An 18473-nucleotide genomic window follows, 5' to 3' on the forward strand; every position below is an offset into this window, starting at 1 on the left:
AATTGTACAAGTTGATTTGTAGGTGCCTTGCATTAGTCTCGTCACTACTTCGTCGAGGTTAGGCTCGACACTTACCAGTACATGGGGTCGGTTGTACTGATATTGCACTCGGCACTTTCTGTGCAGATTTTGGTACCGACTCGTGTTGATCAAGATTTTGCTATTGGACCGCTATCCGGAGACTCAAGGTAGATCTGTCGGCGTTTACAGACCTTGAAGTCCCCGTCTATCTTTTCTGTTCTACTGTTTCTTTCATTCAGACAGTTGTATTTCTTTCAGACTATTACTTGTAGTGAATTCTAGAATGCTCGTGAATTGCGACTCAAGATCCGGGTGATAGTAGTTAATAAAATTTTGATATTATTCCGCACTCACTATATTTTATCTTAGTTAATTATTGTTAATTACTGAATGGGAATAAAGAAATGGTTTAATAATTCTATGACGTTGGCTTGCCTAGCAAGTGAAATATTAGGCGACATCACAGTCCCGTCGGTGGGAAATTTCGGGCCGTGACGGAAATAAATTTTACAAATTAAAATTCCCTGGTGTATCTGAACCTCCTGTTCCGAAACTGTTTGACGCAGATCCGTTATAATCAATTTCGGTACTAATAGTTACATTACCAATATGCCATTGTACATTCTCTATTTTTCTCTGATTGTTACTTACCTATCATTATCATAGTTGTTTTTCCATTTTCATTTTGCCTTGTAAACTCATCTCCGACTCGGTTGTCCTCAACTGTGTTGATTGACAAATTTTGGTGATGAAGAAGGTTTAAACTGAAAACAAGCGAAGATTAATAAAAAATTTAGTATCTTTGGATGAATAGCAAATTTTCTTTAGTTTTCCGTAACTGAGCCAAACTGTTAACCTAAATAATAATAATTTTTAAGGTCAAAATAATTAATTTTATATGACGGATCACCGACAATCGATTCGATCCGAAAGATATAAATTTTTGTTAATACAATGTGATAGATAAGTGAAAATAAATTCAACGGCAACGAATAAAAATAAAGCAGAGAGGAAATAATTCTCATTGGATGATCCTTCATAGGATGATGAGCCGAACAGAGCTTGAGGAGCCAAACTACGGTAAACTTGGGAGCAAGTTGCTATGAATTGCAATGTATAGAACTATAGAGAAGAAAATTAGATGATTATAATGGAGGTAAAGTGTGTCTATTTATAGGGCTAAATCTAAGTAACTATTCTTCTTGAATTATGGGTCTATTATGAGCATTTACTCAATTCATCCGTTACTTTTGGATGACTTGTAACAACTGAGTAAATACTAGAATTTCGTAATTGATGAATTAATTCCGTAACTAAATGAGTTAATTCCGTAACTGACGAGTCAATCCCGTACCTATTGAGTCAATCCCATACCCGTTGAGTCAATCCTGTGCCTGGATTCGGGCTATACTATAATAGTTTCGAGAGTAATAGGCACGGTACAAGTATGTTTAGTCCCGAGGGTGTTTTACATGTCATTCTTCATTTTTCTCATAATTTTGTTGACACGTGTCGCCATTTAATAGACCAACATGACGAGTCTATTTTTCACTAATACACTTGATCGGTTGCTTTAAGTTCATATAATACATATATCTCTGATTGTTGATTGGGCCGATTCGATGGCTCTGTTTGAATTAGCTATTTTGATACTTCTGGTCTTATTCTTGATTCAATATGGAGACAGGGCCTTAGTGCTAGGGGCGTATCTATGGGGTTTCCATGGGAAACGTGAACCCATGCTCCCCTCCCTAAATTATGTATAGTAATGTTATATATTTTCAAAAATATTTAAATATATGTGTGTGCACCAATGCTCAAAGTATTATATGATGTGATGATTATTAGGCGTACCTCTCTAGGTGAGGTTGTGACTTTAAATCTTATGTCAATCTTATTTTTTTTCCTCTAGAACTAGATGCCCACGGGGATGGACGTGTCTGGTGTCTCTTTTTGGATAGTAATTAAGTACTTTTTCTTTTTATTTCTTTAATTGTTTGGTTTTGTCTTTCAAAATTTTCAAACATTAAAATTCTTATTCTTTCTTTTGTCGTTGTAAAATCTTATATGATTAAATAAAATATGTATTTTAAAACTAGCAATAGTGTATGATGTAGCATATAATCAATGGGTTCAACTGATCCCAATATTTTCAAGATGGAAAATAGAAATAGATGTAAGAAAATTACTATTTTTAAAGAAAAAATTAATTTTAAACTTATAATTCCAAAAGTGTAATGGGTGCACAATAGTAAGAACTAAAGGTTAAACCCGTAAAATTTATATTCTGGATCCACTTCTTTTTAATAGTGCATACATCCTGCCAAAATTTTGGATCCGTCTCTAGACTTGGTGCACAGTAGCTAGTCAGTGGGGTCAAGAGAGTGATTTGTTAGTGTTCTTAGTCTTAGAACGACCTTACTATAATGTATTTTCTATACCCCTTGACTAGTTTATCATTTACATGTTATGACTATGAAGAGAATTGATCTGGGAAAACATGTCAATATGGCGTATAAAGAAAAATGCAAATCTTCTTCGTATATTTATATATCTATATAAAAGTGAAAATAGATAAGGTGACTTAACACCTCTCTTTGGCCGAGATACTATTTATCTTTTTTCTCCTTTTTTTTTTGCCTTTTTCTCTTATTTTTATTTAAGTAAATTAGCTCAACAATGAATTGAATCTCTTTGATTGCCCATTTTTATTGTACTCTTTAAACCATCCCGTTTAAAAACTCCAAAAGTCAACTTCTTAAACCTTATTCTACCGTTTCAAGCCTCTCCTCTTCCCCTATAATTGCTTATTAATTGATATATTAACATCTGATGTTTTGTGCTTATTTGGATTATATATTTAGGCACCCATTACCAGCCTACACAAGCAAATTTAGGAATGAAGGTTAGCATAGCAAACACTTCTATGAGTTCTCTCGAAAGGTATGGTTTTTTGGTGCTTTCGAATAAAATAAAAGCTGTACAATTATGTGATTTATACTATCGGGGATGCCTTTTTGTCTTTTGCTCTATTTTAATTTTTTTTTGGTTTTGCTTTAAATACTTGGGTTCTAAATATTTAATTATTATTAGGAGCAGTTGCGCAATGAACAGAAAAGTTGTGGCGATTTGGAGATGTAAAGATTGTGCCACGGTAGTTCTTATACATTGAATTAATACTTTCTCTATAGTTAATTAATCTTCTTCTTCTTTTTTCCTTTTTCTGTAATAACATTGTAAATGGTAATATAACTTTTTATGATATGTCTACGGAATCGTGAGAACATATTTTTCAATTTGAAGAACATCTTGATGTAGCTCTCGTGGAAAAAGTGGATATATTCTAAGAAAATTATTGTCGTTTCATCTTTCCTTGCACTTGAATTTTAGAGTACTTTATTTCAGGGAAAAACTTTATTATCTTCATTTTGTTTTCTATATACGTCTATTACTCAAGGTAATTTTCTGATTTTGATTCATCTAAAATATTGATATATTTAACCCCAACTTGTGTTGAAGCTGAGATTTTTATTGCAGGTCTAACAAGTGATGTAAAGTTTTATCTTCATCAAAACGCAAGAGTAAATAAAAAATTTAATAATAACTATTACTACTACTATTATTATAATAATAATAATATAATAAATAATATATATTATTTATAAACAACATTTAGACGTAATGAAATGCAAGAGAATTTAACGTGACATTTTTTTCTCTCTCTCTCCAGAAGTCTCTAAATACTTTTTCTCATCTTCTCTTCTCCAATGTTTTCATATATGAATTTGATTGAAAAGTTATAAACAAAAGACAACTAAGGAGGTTAGAAACTTCATTTGCTAAGCCAATACTCAATTGTTTTACAATAATGGAAGTAGTAACACATCCTCTAATTGCCGAAGTTATTCATGATGATAAAATAATATATTTGTGATATAATCAATATATATATATATATATATATATATATATATATATATATATATATATAAGTAAATTCAAAAAATAATATTTACTCACTCCAGTCCACAATAAGTGATTTTTTGATTGTTTTAACACATTAAGAAATTCACCTTTTAACATTAATTAGCAATAAAATTGACCATATTAACCTTTACTATCTCTTCACATAAACACTCTTAATACATACTTCAACACTATTTACTCCAAAGGCAGTGTAGGAAAAAAATAATTAATTTATTTTTAAAATCTGAAAAAATCACTTATTTTGGACCACAAAAAAAGGCCAAAAAATTATTTATTGTGGATCGGAGGTAGTATAAAATTAGTATACCCGCGGGAAGCGCCGAGAATTTCACTAGTTTTTAAATAAAAACAAAAATATTTTGGGTGGCGACTTAAAAGATCTGAACAAGTAAAATTGGCAATTTATATTCTGGCCTTTCCAAAATTTTGAAAGTGAGTCACAAATCGAGGGTCGAATGAGCAAAAGCATATAGACAAAACCCTAGTCCAAACTTGAGAGACTCCGTAGTTTCTCCTCCAAATTCACCAAACTATGGCAAGGAGCAACGCTGCAAAAATACCTGAAGAAATCATATTTGACATACTTTTGTGTCTGCCTGCAAAGTTCATAGGCCAATGTAGGTGCGTATCAAAGCAATGGCGCAAGTTTCTCTCAGACCCACAATTCATCAAAGCTCACCTCGCTCTCCGTTCCCACAAACATGAAGAAGATAAGCTCATTGTTGTTGATTGTTCTCTTCACACTATCACCTTTACCCACAATCCCAAAGATGATTTTGATGCCATATCAAGAAAGCTTGATTTTCAGCATCTCTCAGACAATTGGGTAAGTGTTGATGGCTCATGTAATGGCTTGATCTTGGCGATTAATAGGGAAAGGGTTAAATATTTGATCAACCCCACTACCTTAAAGTACCATAAAATTCCAAATTTTCATTTGGCTCTTCCTGTGCCTGGTAGTTTTAGCATGTATGGTTTTGGGTACGATGTTGTTAGTGATGATTATAAGGTGGTTGCTCTTTCTTATTATAATGCTGTGGATGAGACTGTTATAGTTGACACTTTTGTGGATATCTACTCTGTAAGAAAGGGACTTTGGAGGAGACTTGAGATTTCTCCTTATGATCATTCAGTAACTGACCTTGCTTCTGGGGTTTTGGTAAATGGGGCTTTGCATTGGTTGGCTAGTAGTAAAACTTCTGATGAGTCATGTGTAATTGCTGCTTTTCATTTAAGTGATGAGAAATTCTTGGAGGTGCCAGTACCTTCTATGGATTACAATTACTCTTTGTTTGAACTTGTGGCTCTTAGAGGGCGTCTTTGTATGTTCACCAATTTAACTGTAGACACAATAACAATCTGTTTGATGGAAGACAATGGGGTTAAGGAGTCCTGGACCATATTTAGGCTTATGGCACCGAGTTTACATGATTATTTTTGGACACCATTGTGTTCAATGACCGATGATGATATAGTAATGGATGTCGAAGAAAAGTTGGTTCTTTACAATATGAAAGAGAATGAGTTGTGGGATCTGATGGTTGATGTAAGTCCTGCTTTGGATAAAGCTCGAACCTTGATAGAAAGTCTTGTCTGTCCTTCCTTTGGCAATGGAACCGAGGGTTAATATGATGCTTGATGCGCGAAATGCTTGTCTGTATAATGCTTGTCTGTATCCAGGTACTACAAAAACATTTTCACGTTTTCTTGTTCATTTTTGATAATCTTTGTTGTGATTTTTGAATTTGGTACCCGTCTTTAAAAGTGCAGGGCAGCCCGGTGTACAAGGCATCCTGCATTCACCTAGGGTAAGGGAAAGGGCACACCCTAAGGGGTACCCTGTCATCAATTCAACCATTCGAATGGTCTCCCCTAAGGAGCAATTAATTCGATCAGAATAGTGGAATGGAAGGCAGTAAAAGAATTAAATACTCCTTTCTTTTCCAATCGCCCCGCGAAGACAGACGTTTGGAAAGGTTCTCGAGATTCTCAATCGCTCTTTTTAGTGGGGAGAAATAGTGCGATACCTAAAGAAGAATAAAGAAAAGGAAAACATTATTGTAAATGTCACGAGAAATGGACTCACTCTACAAATAATTGTGTAAATTTCAGGAATCTGATTCAAGATTACTTTGACAAAGGTTTGTTCCGGATAGCAGGCCGACCAATGGGAATCGAGACATCACCGTTTGCGGGAGCAGTAGAGATCAATATGATGTCTGCTGACCTAAGGAAGTTGTCTAACCCACAGTAAGAGTTGGAGGTGGCTGAGCACATCCCACAATAGTCAAGCCCAAATGCCTTTTTCTTTATTCGGATTCTGCTTGAAACTAGTCCCGTCTTCGCAGCTTTTCTAAGAAGTTTCGTTCCTATCAATAGAAAGATCTCTTTCTTCTAGTCGTGGCTTCATCTGCGGCGCCACAAGCAGCAGGTAGTTGCTTCCATGACTCTGAACGGAAACAAGCTCGAAGGTTCCCCTTCAAACCCGTGACCTATAGGTCACACGGAACTCGTGACCTATTGGTCCCCATATTTGATTCAATAAAATGAATGCTACTGGCCCATAGATTTTTGTGAATGGAAATTCTTCCTTCATGGAGAAAATATACAGTGATTACTTTATCTGAAAATATACACTGGTTCTCAAAATAATCCATTTTTTTTTCCGGTTTATTAGATTTTTAATGAGAAGTATAAGAAGAGTAATTTAACTTTGAGCATATGCTGTCTCGAAAGGAAGTGTTAAATGTTTCATCTCTTCTCTGAATCATGAGCTAATCCGAGAATAAAGTAACTCATCTAGAATTATTATTTGCTCATCTTCTGTGCTTTACATTTTAAGCAATGTGAGGGGGTAAAACTGCTATCTAGCTACTTTAAATTCTGGAGAAGAAGTTTATATTGTCTATCTCCTTGATTTTGACTCTAAAGACTTTATAGATCAGGATTTGGTAGTACTTATCGTTTAAGAAGGTAACTATGAAGCAAATACTTGCTGGATTCTTGATGCAGAAATATGCTGTTAATTTCAGGTTTTAACTTATTTGCTACATTATGAGTGAATTGTCTTTTGTATTATCCACCTTTATCCTCTTTCTCCTATAAATTATTCAAAAGCCGCTGTATTTGCTTCGTCTAGAGAAACTATGCTTGCAATTCTGAGAAGTAACTATTTCTGCTATAGTATCAAGGATGCACCTTTGTCCTCTTTCTCAAGTTGCTATCATGTTACAAAACATTGTCTATGAACCTGTAGCCATTATGCTTCCATTATGCACCTTTGGTGTATTTTTATTTTTAATGTCCGACTAAGTCTTTCAATGAGTTTGCCTTAGTATTGTGCTTTATACCATTATATTGAATGATCCTGATTGGTTGCTTTATATTCATATAATGCATACATCTTTAATTGCGGGTCTGACTGATTCAACAGCTTTGTATGAATTAGGTATTTTGATATTTCTGATCTTATTCTTGATCCAATGTGGAGACAGGGCGTAAGTGCACATTAGCTGGTCAATGGGGGTAAGAAAGTCTTTTATTAGTGTTCTCAGTCTTAAAGCAACCTTGTTTGGTCAACAACGGGATATAAAACGAGCAAGTTCTCGTCCCATAAGTCTAACTACTCTATATAATTCGAGTCATTCTCTCCGGCGTCTTGTGCAACAAGAATGTACCACCAAGACTTAAAGGTAAGTTCTACAGAGTGGTGGTTAGACCGGCTATGTTATACGGAGCTGAGTGTTGTCCAGTCAAGACCTCTCATATTCAAAAGATGAAAGTAGCGAAAATGAGGATGCTGAGATGGATGTGTGAGCATACTAGAAGAGATAAGTTAAAGGAATGAAGATATCTGGGACAAGGTGGGAGTAGCCTGTGTGGTGGACAAGAAGTAGGAAGCGAGGCTGAAATGGTTCGGTCATGTGAAAAGGAAAGACACAGATGTCCTAGTGAGGAGGTGTGAGAGGTTGGCTATGGCTGATCCAAGGAAAGATAGAGGTAGGCCGAAGAAGTATTAGGGAGAGGTGATCGGGCAGAACATGACACATCTTTAGCTTACCGAGGATATGACCCTTGATAGCAGGGTGTGGAGGTCTAGGATTGAGGTAGTAATTTAGTAAGTAGTCGGGTGTATTTCTTTTTCAAACCTATACTTTTTTTAGTACTAGTGTTATCCTCGTATTCCCTATTTTTTAGATCTCTACTGCTACCTTGTGTTTTTTTTGCTTTTGGCTATGTAATTTTTGTTGTCGTTTTTGTTAATGCTTCTCTTTCTGTAATTCTTTGTCATAACTGTTGTGATTTTGTTTTTATTAAGCCGAAGGTCTACCGAAAATATCATATCTACCTTCACAAAATAGGGGTAAGGTCTACATACATACTACCTTCCGACCGGTGAAAATACACTGGGTATGTGTTTGTCTCTATGCACCATCACCACCACTAGAACCTGACACACATAGAAGGATTTTATTATAATGTATTTTCTATACCCATAGACTAGTTTATCATTTACAAGTGATGACTATGAAGAGAATTGATTTGGGAAAACATGTCAATATGGCGTATAACCAATGTTTGCCACAATGTTCCCATTGACTGTTGCTGATACTATCTCATGATTCTCATAAATAAAGAAAAAGAAAAATGCATTTTATTTAAGTCTCCTTCAACTATTTTTAAATAAAATAAAAATATTTGAGTGGCGACTTTAAAAATTGGGACAAGTAAAATTGTCAATTTAGATATCTGGCGTTTCCAAAATTTTGAAAGTAAGTTTACTCTTGCAATCACAAATCGAGGGCCGAACACTTCCTAATGAAGTCAGCCCTGGAGCAAAACCATATAGACAAAAACCCTAGTCCAAACTTCAGAGACTCCGTAGTTTCTCCTCCATATTCACCCAACTATGGCAAGGAACAACGCTGCAAAAATACCTGAAAAAATCATGTTTGACATATTTTTGTGGCTGCCTGCAAAGTTCATAGGCCAATGTAGGTGCGTGTCAAAGCAATGGCGCAAGTTTCTCTCAGACCCACAATTCATCAAAGCTCACCTCGCTCTCCATTCCCATAAACATGAAGAAGATAAGCTCATTGTTGTTGATTGCTCTCTTCACACTATCACCTTTACCCACAATCCCCGAGATAATTTTGATGCCATATCAAGAAAGCTTGATTTTCAGCAGCTCTCAGACAACTGGGTAAGTGATGATGGCTCATGTAATGGCTTGGTCTTGGCGATTAAATAGAGAAGGGGTTAAATATTTGATCAACCCCACTACCTTAAAGTACCATAAAATTCCAAATTTTGATTTGGCTCTTCCCGTGCCTTGTAGCTTTAGCATGTATGGTTTGGGATACGATGTTATTAGTGTTGATTATAAGGTGGTTGTGATTTCTTATTATAATGATGTGGATGAAACTGTTATAGTTGACACTTTTTTGTGGATATCTACTCTGTGAGAAAGGGTCTTTGGAGGAGAGTTGAGATTTCTCCTTATGATCATTCAGTAACTGACCTTGCTTCTGGGGTTTTGGTAAATGGGGCTTTGCATTGGTTCGCTAGTAAGAAAACTTCTGATGCGTCGTGTGTAATTGCTGCTTTTCATTTAAGTGATGAGACATTCTTGTAGGTGCCAGTACCTGCCATGGATTACAATTACTCTTTGTTTGAACTTGTGGCTCTTAGAGGGTGTCTTTGTATGTTCCCCAATTTAACCGTAGACACAATCACAATCTGTTTGATGGAAGACTATGGGGTTAAGGAGTCTTGGACCACATTTAGGCTTACGGCACCGAATTTACATGATTCTTTTTGGACACCATTGTGTTCAATGACCGATGATGATATAGTAATGGATGTCGAAGAAAAGTTACTTCTCTACAATATGAAAGAGAATGAGTTGTGGGATCTGATGGTTGATGTAAGTTTTGCTTTGAATAAAGCTCGAACCTTCATAGAAAGTCTTTTCTGTCCTTCCTTTGTAATGGAACTCAGGGTCAATATAATGCTTGATGCGCGAAATGATTGTCTGGATAATGCTTGTCTGCATCCAGTTATTACAAAAACATTTTCACGTTTTCTTGTTCATTTTTGATAATCTTTAGTGTGATTTTTGAATTTGGTCCCCCATATGTATGATTCAGTAAAATGAATGCTACTGGCCCGTAGTGTTTTGTGAATGAAAATTCTTCCTTCCTGGAGAAAATATACATTGATTACTTTATCTGAAAATATACAGTGGTTCGCAAAATAATCCTTGTTTTCCAGTTTATTAGATTTGTAATGAGAAGTATAAGAAGAGTAATTTAACTTTGAGCATATGCTGTCTCGAAAGGAAGTGTTAAATGTTTCATCTCTTCTCTGAATCATGAGCTAATCCGAGAATAAAGTAACTCATCTAGAATTATTATTTGCTCATCTTCTGTGCTTTACATTTTAAGCAATGTGAGGGGGTAAAACTGCTATCTAGCTACTTTAAATTCTGGAGAAGAAGTTTATATTGTCTATCTCCTTGATTTTGACTCTAAAGACTTTATAGATCAGGATTTGGTATTTAAGAAGGTAACTATTACAGAGTATACTTACTGAATTCTTGTCTCTTGATGCAGAAATATGCTGTTAATTTCAGGTTTTAACTTATTTGCTACAGTAGGAGTGAATTGTCTGCTGTATTATCCACCTTTATCCTCTTTCTCCTGTAGATTATTCAAAAGCCGCTGTAGTTGGTTCGTCTAGAGAAACTATGCTTGCAATTCTGATAAGTAACTATTTCTGCAGTAGTATCAATGATGCACCTTTGTCCTCTTTCTCCTGTAGATTATTCAAAAGCCGCTGTAGTTGGTTCGTCTAGAGAAACTATGCTTGCAATTCTGATAAGTAACTATTTCTGCAGTAGTATCAATGATGCACCTTTGTCCTCTTTCTCCTGTAGATTATTCAAAAGCCGCTGTAGTTGGTTCGTCTAGAGAAACTATGCTTGCAATTCTGATAAGTAACTATTTCTGCAGTAGTATCAATGATGCACCTTTGTCCTCTTTCTCCTGTAGATTATTCAAAAGCCGCTGTATTTGGTTCGTCTAGAGAAACTATGCTTGCAATTCTGATAAGTAACTATTTCTGCAGTAGTATCAATGATGCACCTTTGTCCTCTTTCTCCTGTAGATTATTCAAAAGCCGCTGTAGTTGGTTCGTCTAGAGAAACTATGCTTGCAATTCTGATAAGTAACTATTTCTGCAGTAGTATCAATGATGCACCTTTGTCCTCTTTCTCCTGTAGATTATTCAAAAGCCGCTGTATTTGGTTCGTCTAGAGAAACTATGCTTGCAATTCTGATAAGTAACTATTTCTGCAGTAGTATCAATGATGCACCTTTGTCCTCTTTCTCCTGTAGATTATTCAAAAGCCGCTGTAGTTGGTTCGTCTAGAGAAACTATGCTTGCAATTCTGATAAGTAACTATTTCTGCAGTAGTATCAATGATGCACCTTTGTCCTCTTTCTCCTGTAGATTATTCAAAAGCCGCTGTATTTGGTTCGTCTAGAGAAACTATGCTTGCAATTCTGATAAGTAACTATTTCTGCAGTAGTATCAATGATGCACCTTTGTCCTCTTTCTCAAGCTGCTATCATATTTTATAAAACATAGTGTATGAACCTTTGGCCTGAAGAATTCCCCTGCCTCCTCCCAACTCCCCTGAAAAATTGGTTTAATTAATTAGAATTAATCGTCAAGGGTAAAGGGAAGCATTTCATGGCTTTATATCACTTTCTTGTTATGCCACATATAACCGAATTGACACTGTTCTTATGCTTGCATAGGAACAAAATTTGCTTCCACAGTAGACTTGCATTTGTGGTTTGTATATGGTGAAGTACACAGTACTGCTGCACCGGCAGGAGAAAAGTTTCCTTTTGAGCAAACCCTCATACTTGAGATTTATTTGTTGACTGTTTAACCTCAGTTGAGTTTCTCAACATTCGAATGATCTGAGTAGCTATTTGTAGGCTCATTTTACGAGAGGGTTTACGTTATGTTTTTCTATTATAACGTAGATTTTCGGGTTGATTGGGACTCTTGATTCTTGACTTAGAAGTTTAAATTAGAAAATATTGACCAAACTTTGACTTTTGTGAAAACGATCCCGGAATTGTGTTTTTATGGCCCCGATAGCTTCTTATCGTGATTTCAGACTTGGACGTATGCCCGGAATTGATTTTGGAAGTCCGTAGGTTGAATTGTATTGATTTGCCGAAATTTGGCAATTTGAAGTTGAAAAGTGTGACAGTAGGTTGACTTTTAGCTCTCGAGCTCGGAATTTGATTTTGGGACTTGGAATAGGTCTGATATGGTATTTAGAACTTGTATGCAAAATTTGGTGTCGTTTGGAGTTAGATTTGATAGGATTCGGATGTTTAGTTGTAACTTTAGAAATTCTTGAACTATATTTTGAAATTCATGCTTGTTAGTGTTCGATTCGTAGTTTTAGTTGTGATTGTGGGATTGCAGCATTTGTTTAAGCAGGGGATCCTAGTTACTTTGAAATTTCCCAGTTTTATGTTATGAAAGCAGCAATATTGCCCTTTGTACTGAGTATCAAAAGTTGTATTTTTGCTATGTTTGAGGCAGCACAGGTGGCTTGAGTTTGAAATTTCCCAGTTTTAGTTTATGAAAGCAGCAATATTGCCCTTTGTACTGAGTACCAAAAGTTAAATTTTTGCTATGTTTTAGTTTATCAGAAATAACTGTCTAATGTTACAGAGCACTAGAACAGGGTAAAGACTTAACATGCAATTGGCTACCTTGAATCTTGGATAATACTGGATGACAATGGCTAGCATTTTAGTTACATTATATGATGGAATGATAACATATAATTAATGAATTTTATCTGCATTGACAGGAAAAGAAAAATACATTGATGTTGACATTATGCTGTCCACTTCAAATTCATATATTTTCTCAATAAATGACTCCTCAGATTCTTGATAAATTAAAGATTCATGCGAATGTGTGAAAAAAAGAAGCTTGAAAGCAATGATGGCTTCCCCAACAACTAACCGTTTTCAACAACTTCCTCCTATATTGAGAAGGAACCTAAGATTTCTTTAGTTTAATAAACTGTGAAGATATTACCAGCAAAAAACCAAAATAATACACCTAAAGAGCACTTAAAACATGTAACCACCTTCTAGGAAGGGTCTTGACATCTTTCAAGCCTCCAACAGAACATACTAGTAACAAAATTTCTGAATCAAAAAATTACTCCTACAAGCTTTCTTTGAATACTTGAAATGATCTATCCTTTCTTTGATCTCCTGTTGAATCTGTGGTATAACTAACTCTGTATTAACAGTTGTCTCCTTAAACTGTTTCCAGTTTCTTGCTTTCCAAGTGTGGTATATGGTTGTGCCTCAGAAAGCAGCTCAATTCAGACCTATCGTATGTTGTAATGTTATCTATAAATACATTTCTAAGATGATTTGTAAGAGATTGAAGAAAGCAATTACAATAGTAGCAGAGAACCAGGCAACTTTTTTGGAGGGGAGATCACTGGTGCATAATGTTCTGATTTGCCATGATCTGCTAAGACATTACAAATTCAGAGGCGGATCCAGAATTTTAAGAGGACGGGTGCACTATTGTGAAGAGGTGGATCTAGAATTTATATTTGACTGGTTTAACTTTAATCTCTTACCATGACCCCACTGCTTTTATAATTATAAGTTCAAAATTATATTCTTTTTGAAATTTTAGTAATTTTCACCCTCCCCCTCCACCCACACATATATATATATACTCCGTGCCGAAAACAAGACAGTTCAGAGTGAGATTTGACTCTTCTATTCAGTTGGTAATGACCTGCATCGCATCTACAAAGTTCACAGTTAAGGTGAATAGGTGTATTTTCTTCCATTGTAAGGTGGTAGAGTGTAAGTACTACTAATATAATATAGAAATAGTTTACTGCTAATTTATTGCAAAAGAGCTTGTTCAACACCAGATTTAAAAGCATGGCCCAAATTTTTCTCCATTTTTTGGACAAAATACTAGTTTCAGCTGTGTCTTGGATAGCTAGAAAAGCAAGGATATAATTAATGAGGTTTCATGGCAGATCTTTGTTTCATTTATATAGTAATGTTGTTTAACTGAACATAAAATTTGAGAAATAAATGGGAGCAGGATAGTAGCGCACTTAATGATATAGAGTATGTAGTTTAAATTTTGAGGTAGAAATTTCATGGGATTACCTATTTGCACAGTGTCATTTAAGGGGCTACCACTTAGTAAAAAATATTTAAAACGTAGCAACTTAAGTTAAGCCAACTATTTAGATGCGTGTTTCATTCCTTAATTTCCTTTCACTGAACATATCAATCCTTAATTTCCTTTCACTGAACATATCAATTATCAACCCCACTCTCGCCCCCCAAATAAAATAACTGATTTCAAGCCTTTTCAAAATGCTAGTGTTCTATATGACCATCATAAAGCTCAACTTATTAGATACTATTGAACTTCAATGAACCTACAATTTATATATATATATATATTAGCACATACCTAACACATATACCTTTCTTTACATAATGTGAAGTGCAATCAAATTGGAAAGAGTAAACTATGCAATAAGCCGATTTAACTTATGTATGCTTAAAGTTTAAAAATTTATACACTATAAGGTTATTTAAAAGAAAGAAATAACTATTATATATTATGTGTAAGTTGAAAATCCAAAATAAAAAAGGTGAGTATCATGTGCAATAGATTAAATTTCTATGTAATACTTTTTATCGAAAAAGGGCTAAACCTACCCCTGAAGTATCGGATTTGGTACAATAATATCCTTCTTCCACCTTTTCAAATAAAAGTGCACCTACTATTTATATTTTGGCACAGCCATGCCCCTATCTCTAACGACCCTTTATTTAATTTTTTTTATGTATATTTCACGTGTCAGCTTTTTATTGGCTGAACTTAAAGACCAGCCCTAATATACTAACCCACCCGTAACCAGCCCCATTACCGACCCGCCCCTAACCTTTAATCGTTTTAACCCAAATCCTTTATTCTTTAAAGACGCAACAACTTCTTTTTTTTTTTTCTTCTTTTCATTAGGGTTCTTCAAATTCTCCATCTCCATCTCCCATCTCCTACCTCCCAACTTTGTATCTTCTTCTAAAATTTACATTAATAATTATTCTTCCTTTAGCTTCAAAAGTCTGAAATCCTCTTCTGCTTCTTCTCTTGACCAAAGTGAGTCTCGTATATGTTATTGTAGATTAATTGCCAACCATTTTACTGCTATAACACCTATGAATGATGGTCGTAGATTCTACAAAATATTGTCATTCTGAGAAAAATCGTTATTGGGAATGGCGCGATAAAAAATTTCTACCTCATGTGTCAATGTTTATCCATAATCAAAAACATTCGTTGGATGCCCTTCGTCAAGAAAGGAACAAGTTGAAGCATATTGTAGCTGATATGACAAAGTATCTACCTTGGAGGAGAAAGGTTCCAATTCGGAATTAAAGGTGAATTGATTGAGAAAATTACTGCTATGGTTATGGGCTACTATTGTATTTTTTGCCGCGGTTAAGATGATGGATTGAGAAGTTGGTGGCAACTGTTGATGAAGTATTACAAGATTCTGTATATTTCTATTTTTTTTTATGTCAAGTAGTTATTATTTTGGTTATTTGTGTCGATGTTGGATGAGTTGTTAAGTGAAGAGAAGAGAAGATTAGTGTTTTAATAGTAGATGTAGTGGTATTTGTTTTGGTTATTAGTGTTGGTTGATCTAGTTTTAGTAGTTTCTAGGTAATTTGCAGATTAGTGTTCTAGTGCTTCGGGTATTATTCTGTATATGTCGACTATTTTAATGCGTAATTTTTATCTAATGTAATTCCAAGAATCTACCTAATCTGCAGGTTCTATGTAATGTACTCCATATTAGTTGGGGTTTTAACTTTTAATGAACAAAATATGTAGTTTTTGTTAAATGCTTGTTAAATTTTGCAATTCAAATATGTATTGTTTTGGTTGAATGCTTGTTAAGTTCTACAATTCAAATATGCTTAGCTAACAAATTATCATAGATAATTAAGTTGAGCATTGTCATATATAGCCAACCATAAACATAAGTAAGCTGTCAATATAGTGTTTCACCCTACATTAAGCACACCAAAAGATTTTTGGAGCGAAGCAATATAACAATTTTCACAACTTATTCACCACAAAAACAACAAAAAACCAATAGTCTTGAATCATTCATTACAAAAAACAGTCTTTTTCCCAAGTAATTATCATCTTCCCTAAACTTTGCCCCTCTTAGCCTTTAGTTTACCAACTTTTTTCCTTTTCTACCACCAAGTGATTAGAGGTCATTGCTGATTTGCCTTTCCAAGTGATTTTCTTTGGTGAATAGGGCAAGTTGATAGGCACATTGTCACGTGCCAAAATTTCCTCTTTCTCACCATGACAATGATAGTATAAATAATAAAAATAGCACGGCATCACCCTTCGTGCTTTTACACTCTTCCTTACCATGAAAATAATAATATAAATTCGGAAGAGTATTTAAATACGGGGATATATACTCATCAATCAATTCAGTACCAGAATACCGACTTCACCTTCTAAAATATTTAACAATAATTAAATGAATAATAATTTCATGAATAATGATCAAATAATCAATAATAAACCCAAGCAGGAATATCTTAATTAAATAGGCAATTATTCTTGATAAACAAATTCCACGCGCATGCTTTGACTCAACCACAACGCATAAGTACTCGTCACCTCACATATACATTGTACCCGCACATTAAGTTACGTAGCAAATAGACAAATAAGTCTTACTCCCTCAAGTCAAGGTTAACCACGACACTTACCTCGCTTTGCAGCCAACTCAAGATTCCAATAAACCTTTGCCTTGCGAATTCGTGTCCGAAATCCTCAAATCTAGTCATAAACAATTCAATATACTCAATACAAATCGTAGGAATTAATTCCATATGAATTTACTAATTTTTCGGATTAAAATCCGAAATTTATCTAAAGAATCGACAGTGGGACCCACATCTCGAATCCCGAAAAAACTCACAAAATCCGAACACCCGTTCCGATACGAGTTCAACCATACAAAAATTATCGAATTCCTACATCGGATTAACCTTCAAATCTTAATTTTACATTTTTAGAAAATTTTATGAAATCTGATTTTTCCTCCCTAAATTCACGGATTCATAATGGAAATGAGTATGGAATCATGAAATATAATCAATATAGGATAAGGAACACTTCCCCAATGTTTTTCCGTAACAATCCCCCAAAAATCGTCTTACCCGAGCTCAAAATCGAAAATGGTAGAAAATGGGGCGAGATCCCATTTACAGAACTTAAGTTCTGTTTGCCCAGGTTTTTACCCTATGCGATCGCAGAAATTCCTTCACGATCGCATAACACAATTGCACATATGCCAAATTTTGATCTTCGCGAACACAGAAGAGCTTATATGAACGCGAAGAACCATTTCCCAGCCTTATGCGATTGCGGACGGCTGAATGCGATCGCATAGCACAAATCGCGTGCTACAGCTTGTGCCTCACTCCTTCTTCGTGAACGCGGCTTTGCCTACGCATTCGCGATGCCTTAGCTTCTCCAATTGTGCGATCGCGGATAATACTATGCGATTGCATAGTATAAATTTTCATCAGTGCTCAATAAACCTTTGCGATCGCGGATGAAGCCACGCGATCGCATAGTAGGAAACCAGAACTGGGAAATACCAGATTTCCAGCCATCTGTTCTTGAACAAAAATGGTCCAAGGCTCGTCCGAAACTCACCCGAGCCCTCGGGGCTCCAAACCAAACATGCACACAAATCCAAAAATACCATACGAACTCGCTCACGCGATCAAAACACCAATTTAACGCCTAGAATTACGAATCGGATGCCAAATCAAGTGAGATTTCTAAGAAAATTTTAAAATTTCTATTTTAACAACCGGACGTCCGAATCAAGTCAAACCAGCTTCGTTTTTACCAAATTTGGCAGACAAGTCATAAATATAGTAATGGAGCTATACCGAGTTTCAGAACTAAATACGGACCCGTATCAACAAAGTCAAACATTAGTCAAATCTCTAAGTCATTAAACATTTAAACTTAAAAATTTCGACAACATGCGATAACTCGAGCTAGGGACCTCCGAATTCGATTCCGGGGATACGCCCAAGTCCTAAATCACGATGCGGACCTATCTGAACTATTAAAACACTGATCCTACCCGTATCATAATTTGGAAATTGGGCGTATGCCCAGAATCGAAAGTCAACCCACTTGAGTTTTAAAGCTCTATTTCACATTTTAATCAATTTTTCACATATAAAATTTCTGAAAAACTATACGAACTGCGCACGCAAGTCGAGAAATGATAAATAATACTTTTTGAT

General features: G+C 35.2%; 1 protein-coding gene across 4 annotated transcripts; it reads left to right on the top strand.

Annotated features, from left to right (window-relative positions):
- Nucleotides 1–4421: 4421 nt before the first annotated feature.
- Nucleotides 4422–14210, top strand: LOC104120491 (F-box/kelch-repeat protein At3g06240-like). 4 transcript variants are annotated; one of them, XM_070186130.1, is made up of 2 exons: nt 4422–5688; nt 13390–14210. In XM_070186130.1, the coding sequence occupies exon 1, from the start codon at nt 4541–4543 to the stop codon at nt 5633–5635; it is 1095 nt and encodes a 364-aa protein (XP_070042231.1). In that variant the 5' UTR covers nt 4422–4540; the 3' UTR covers nt 5636–5688; nt 13390–14210. The 4 variants fall into 4 exon arrangements, with proteins under 4 accessions (XP_070042231.1, XP_070042232.1, XP_009630550.1 ...); XM_070186131.1 differs by lacking the exon at nt 13390–14210 and adding an exon at nt 7041–7056; XM_009632255.4 differs by lacking the exon at nt 13390–14210 and adding an exon at nt 5774–6827.
- The last annotated feature ends 4263 nt before the right edge of the window (nt 14211–18473 follow it).

The sequence above is a fragment of the Nicotiana tomentosiformis genome, chromosome 9 (assembly GCF_000390325.3).
Source record: "Nicotiana tomentosiformis chromosome 9, ASM39032v3, whole genome shotgun sequence".
Classification (NCBI taxonomy): Eukaryota; Viridiplantae; Streptophyta; class Magnoliopsida; order Solanales; family Solanaceae; genus Nicotiana; species Nicotiana tomentosiformis.

What these genes read in the sequence shown, in the direction of transcription:
- LOC104120491 (XM_070186130.1), top strand. Translation starts at nt 4,541, where the DNA reads ATGGCAAGGAGCAACGCTGCAAAAATACCTGAAGAAATCATATTTGAC.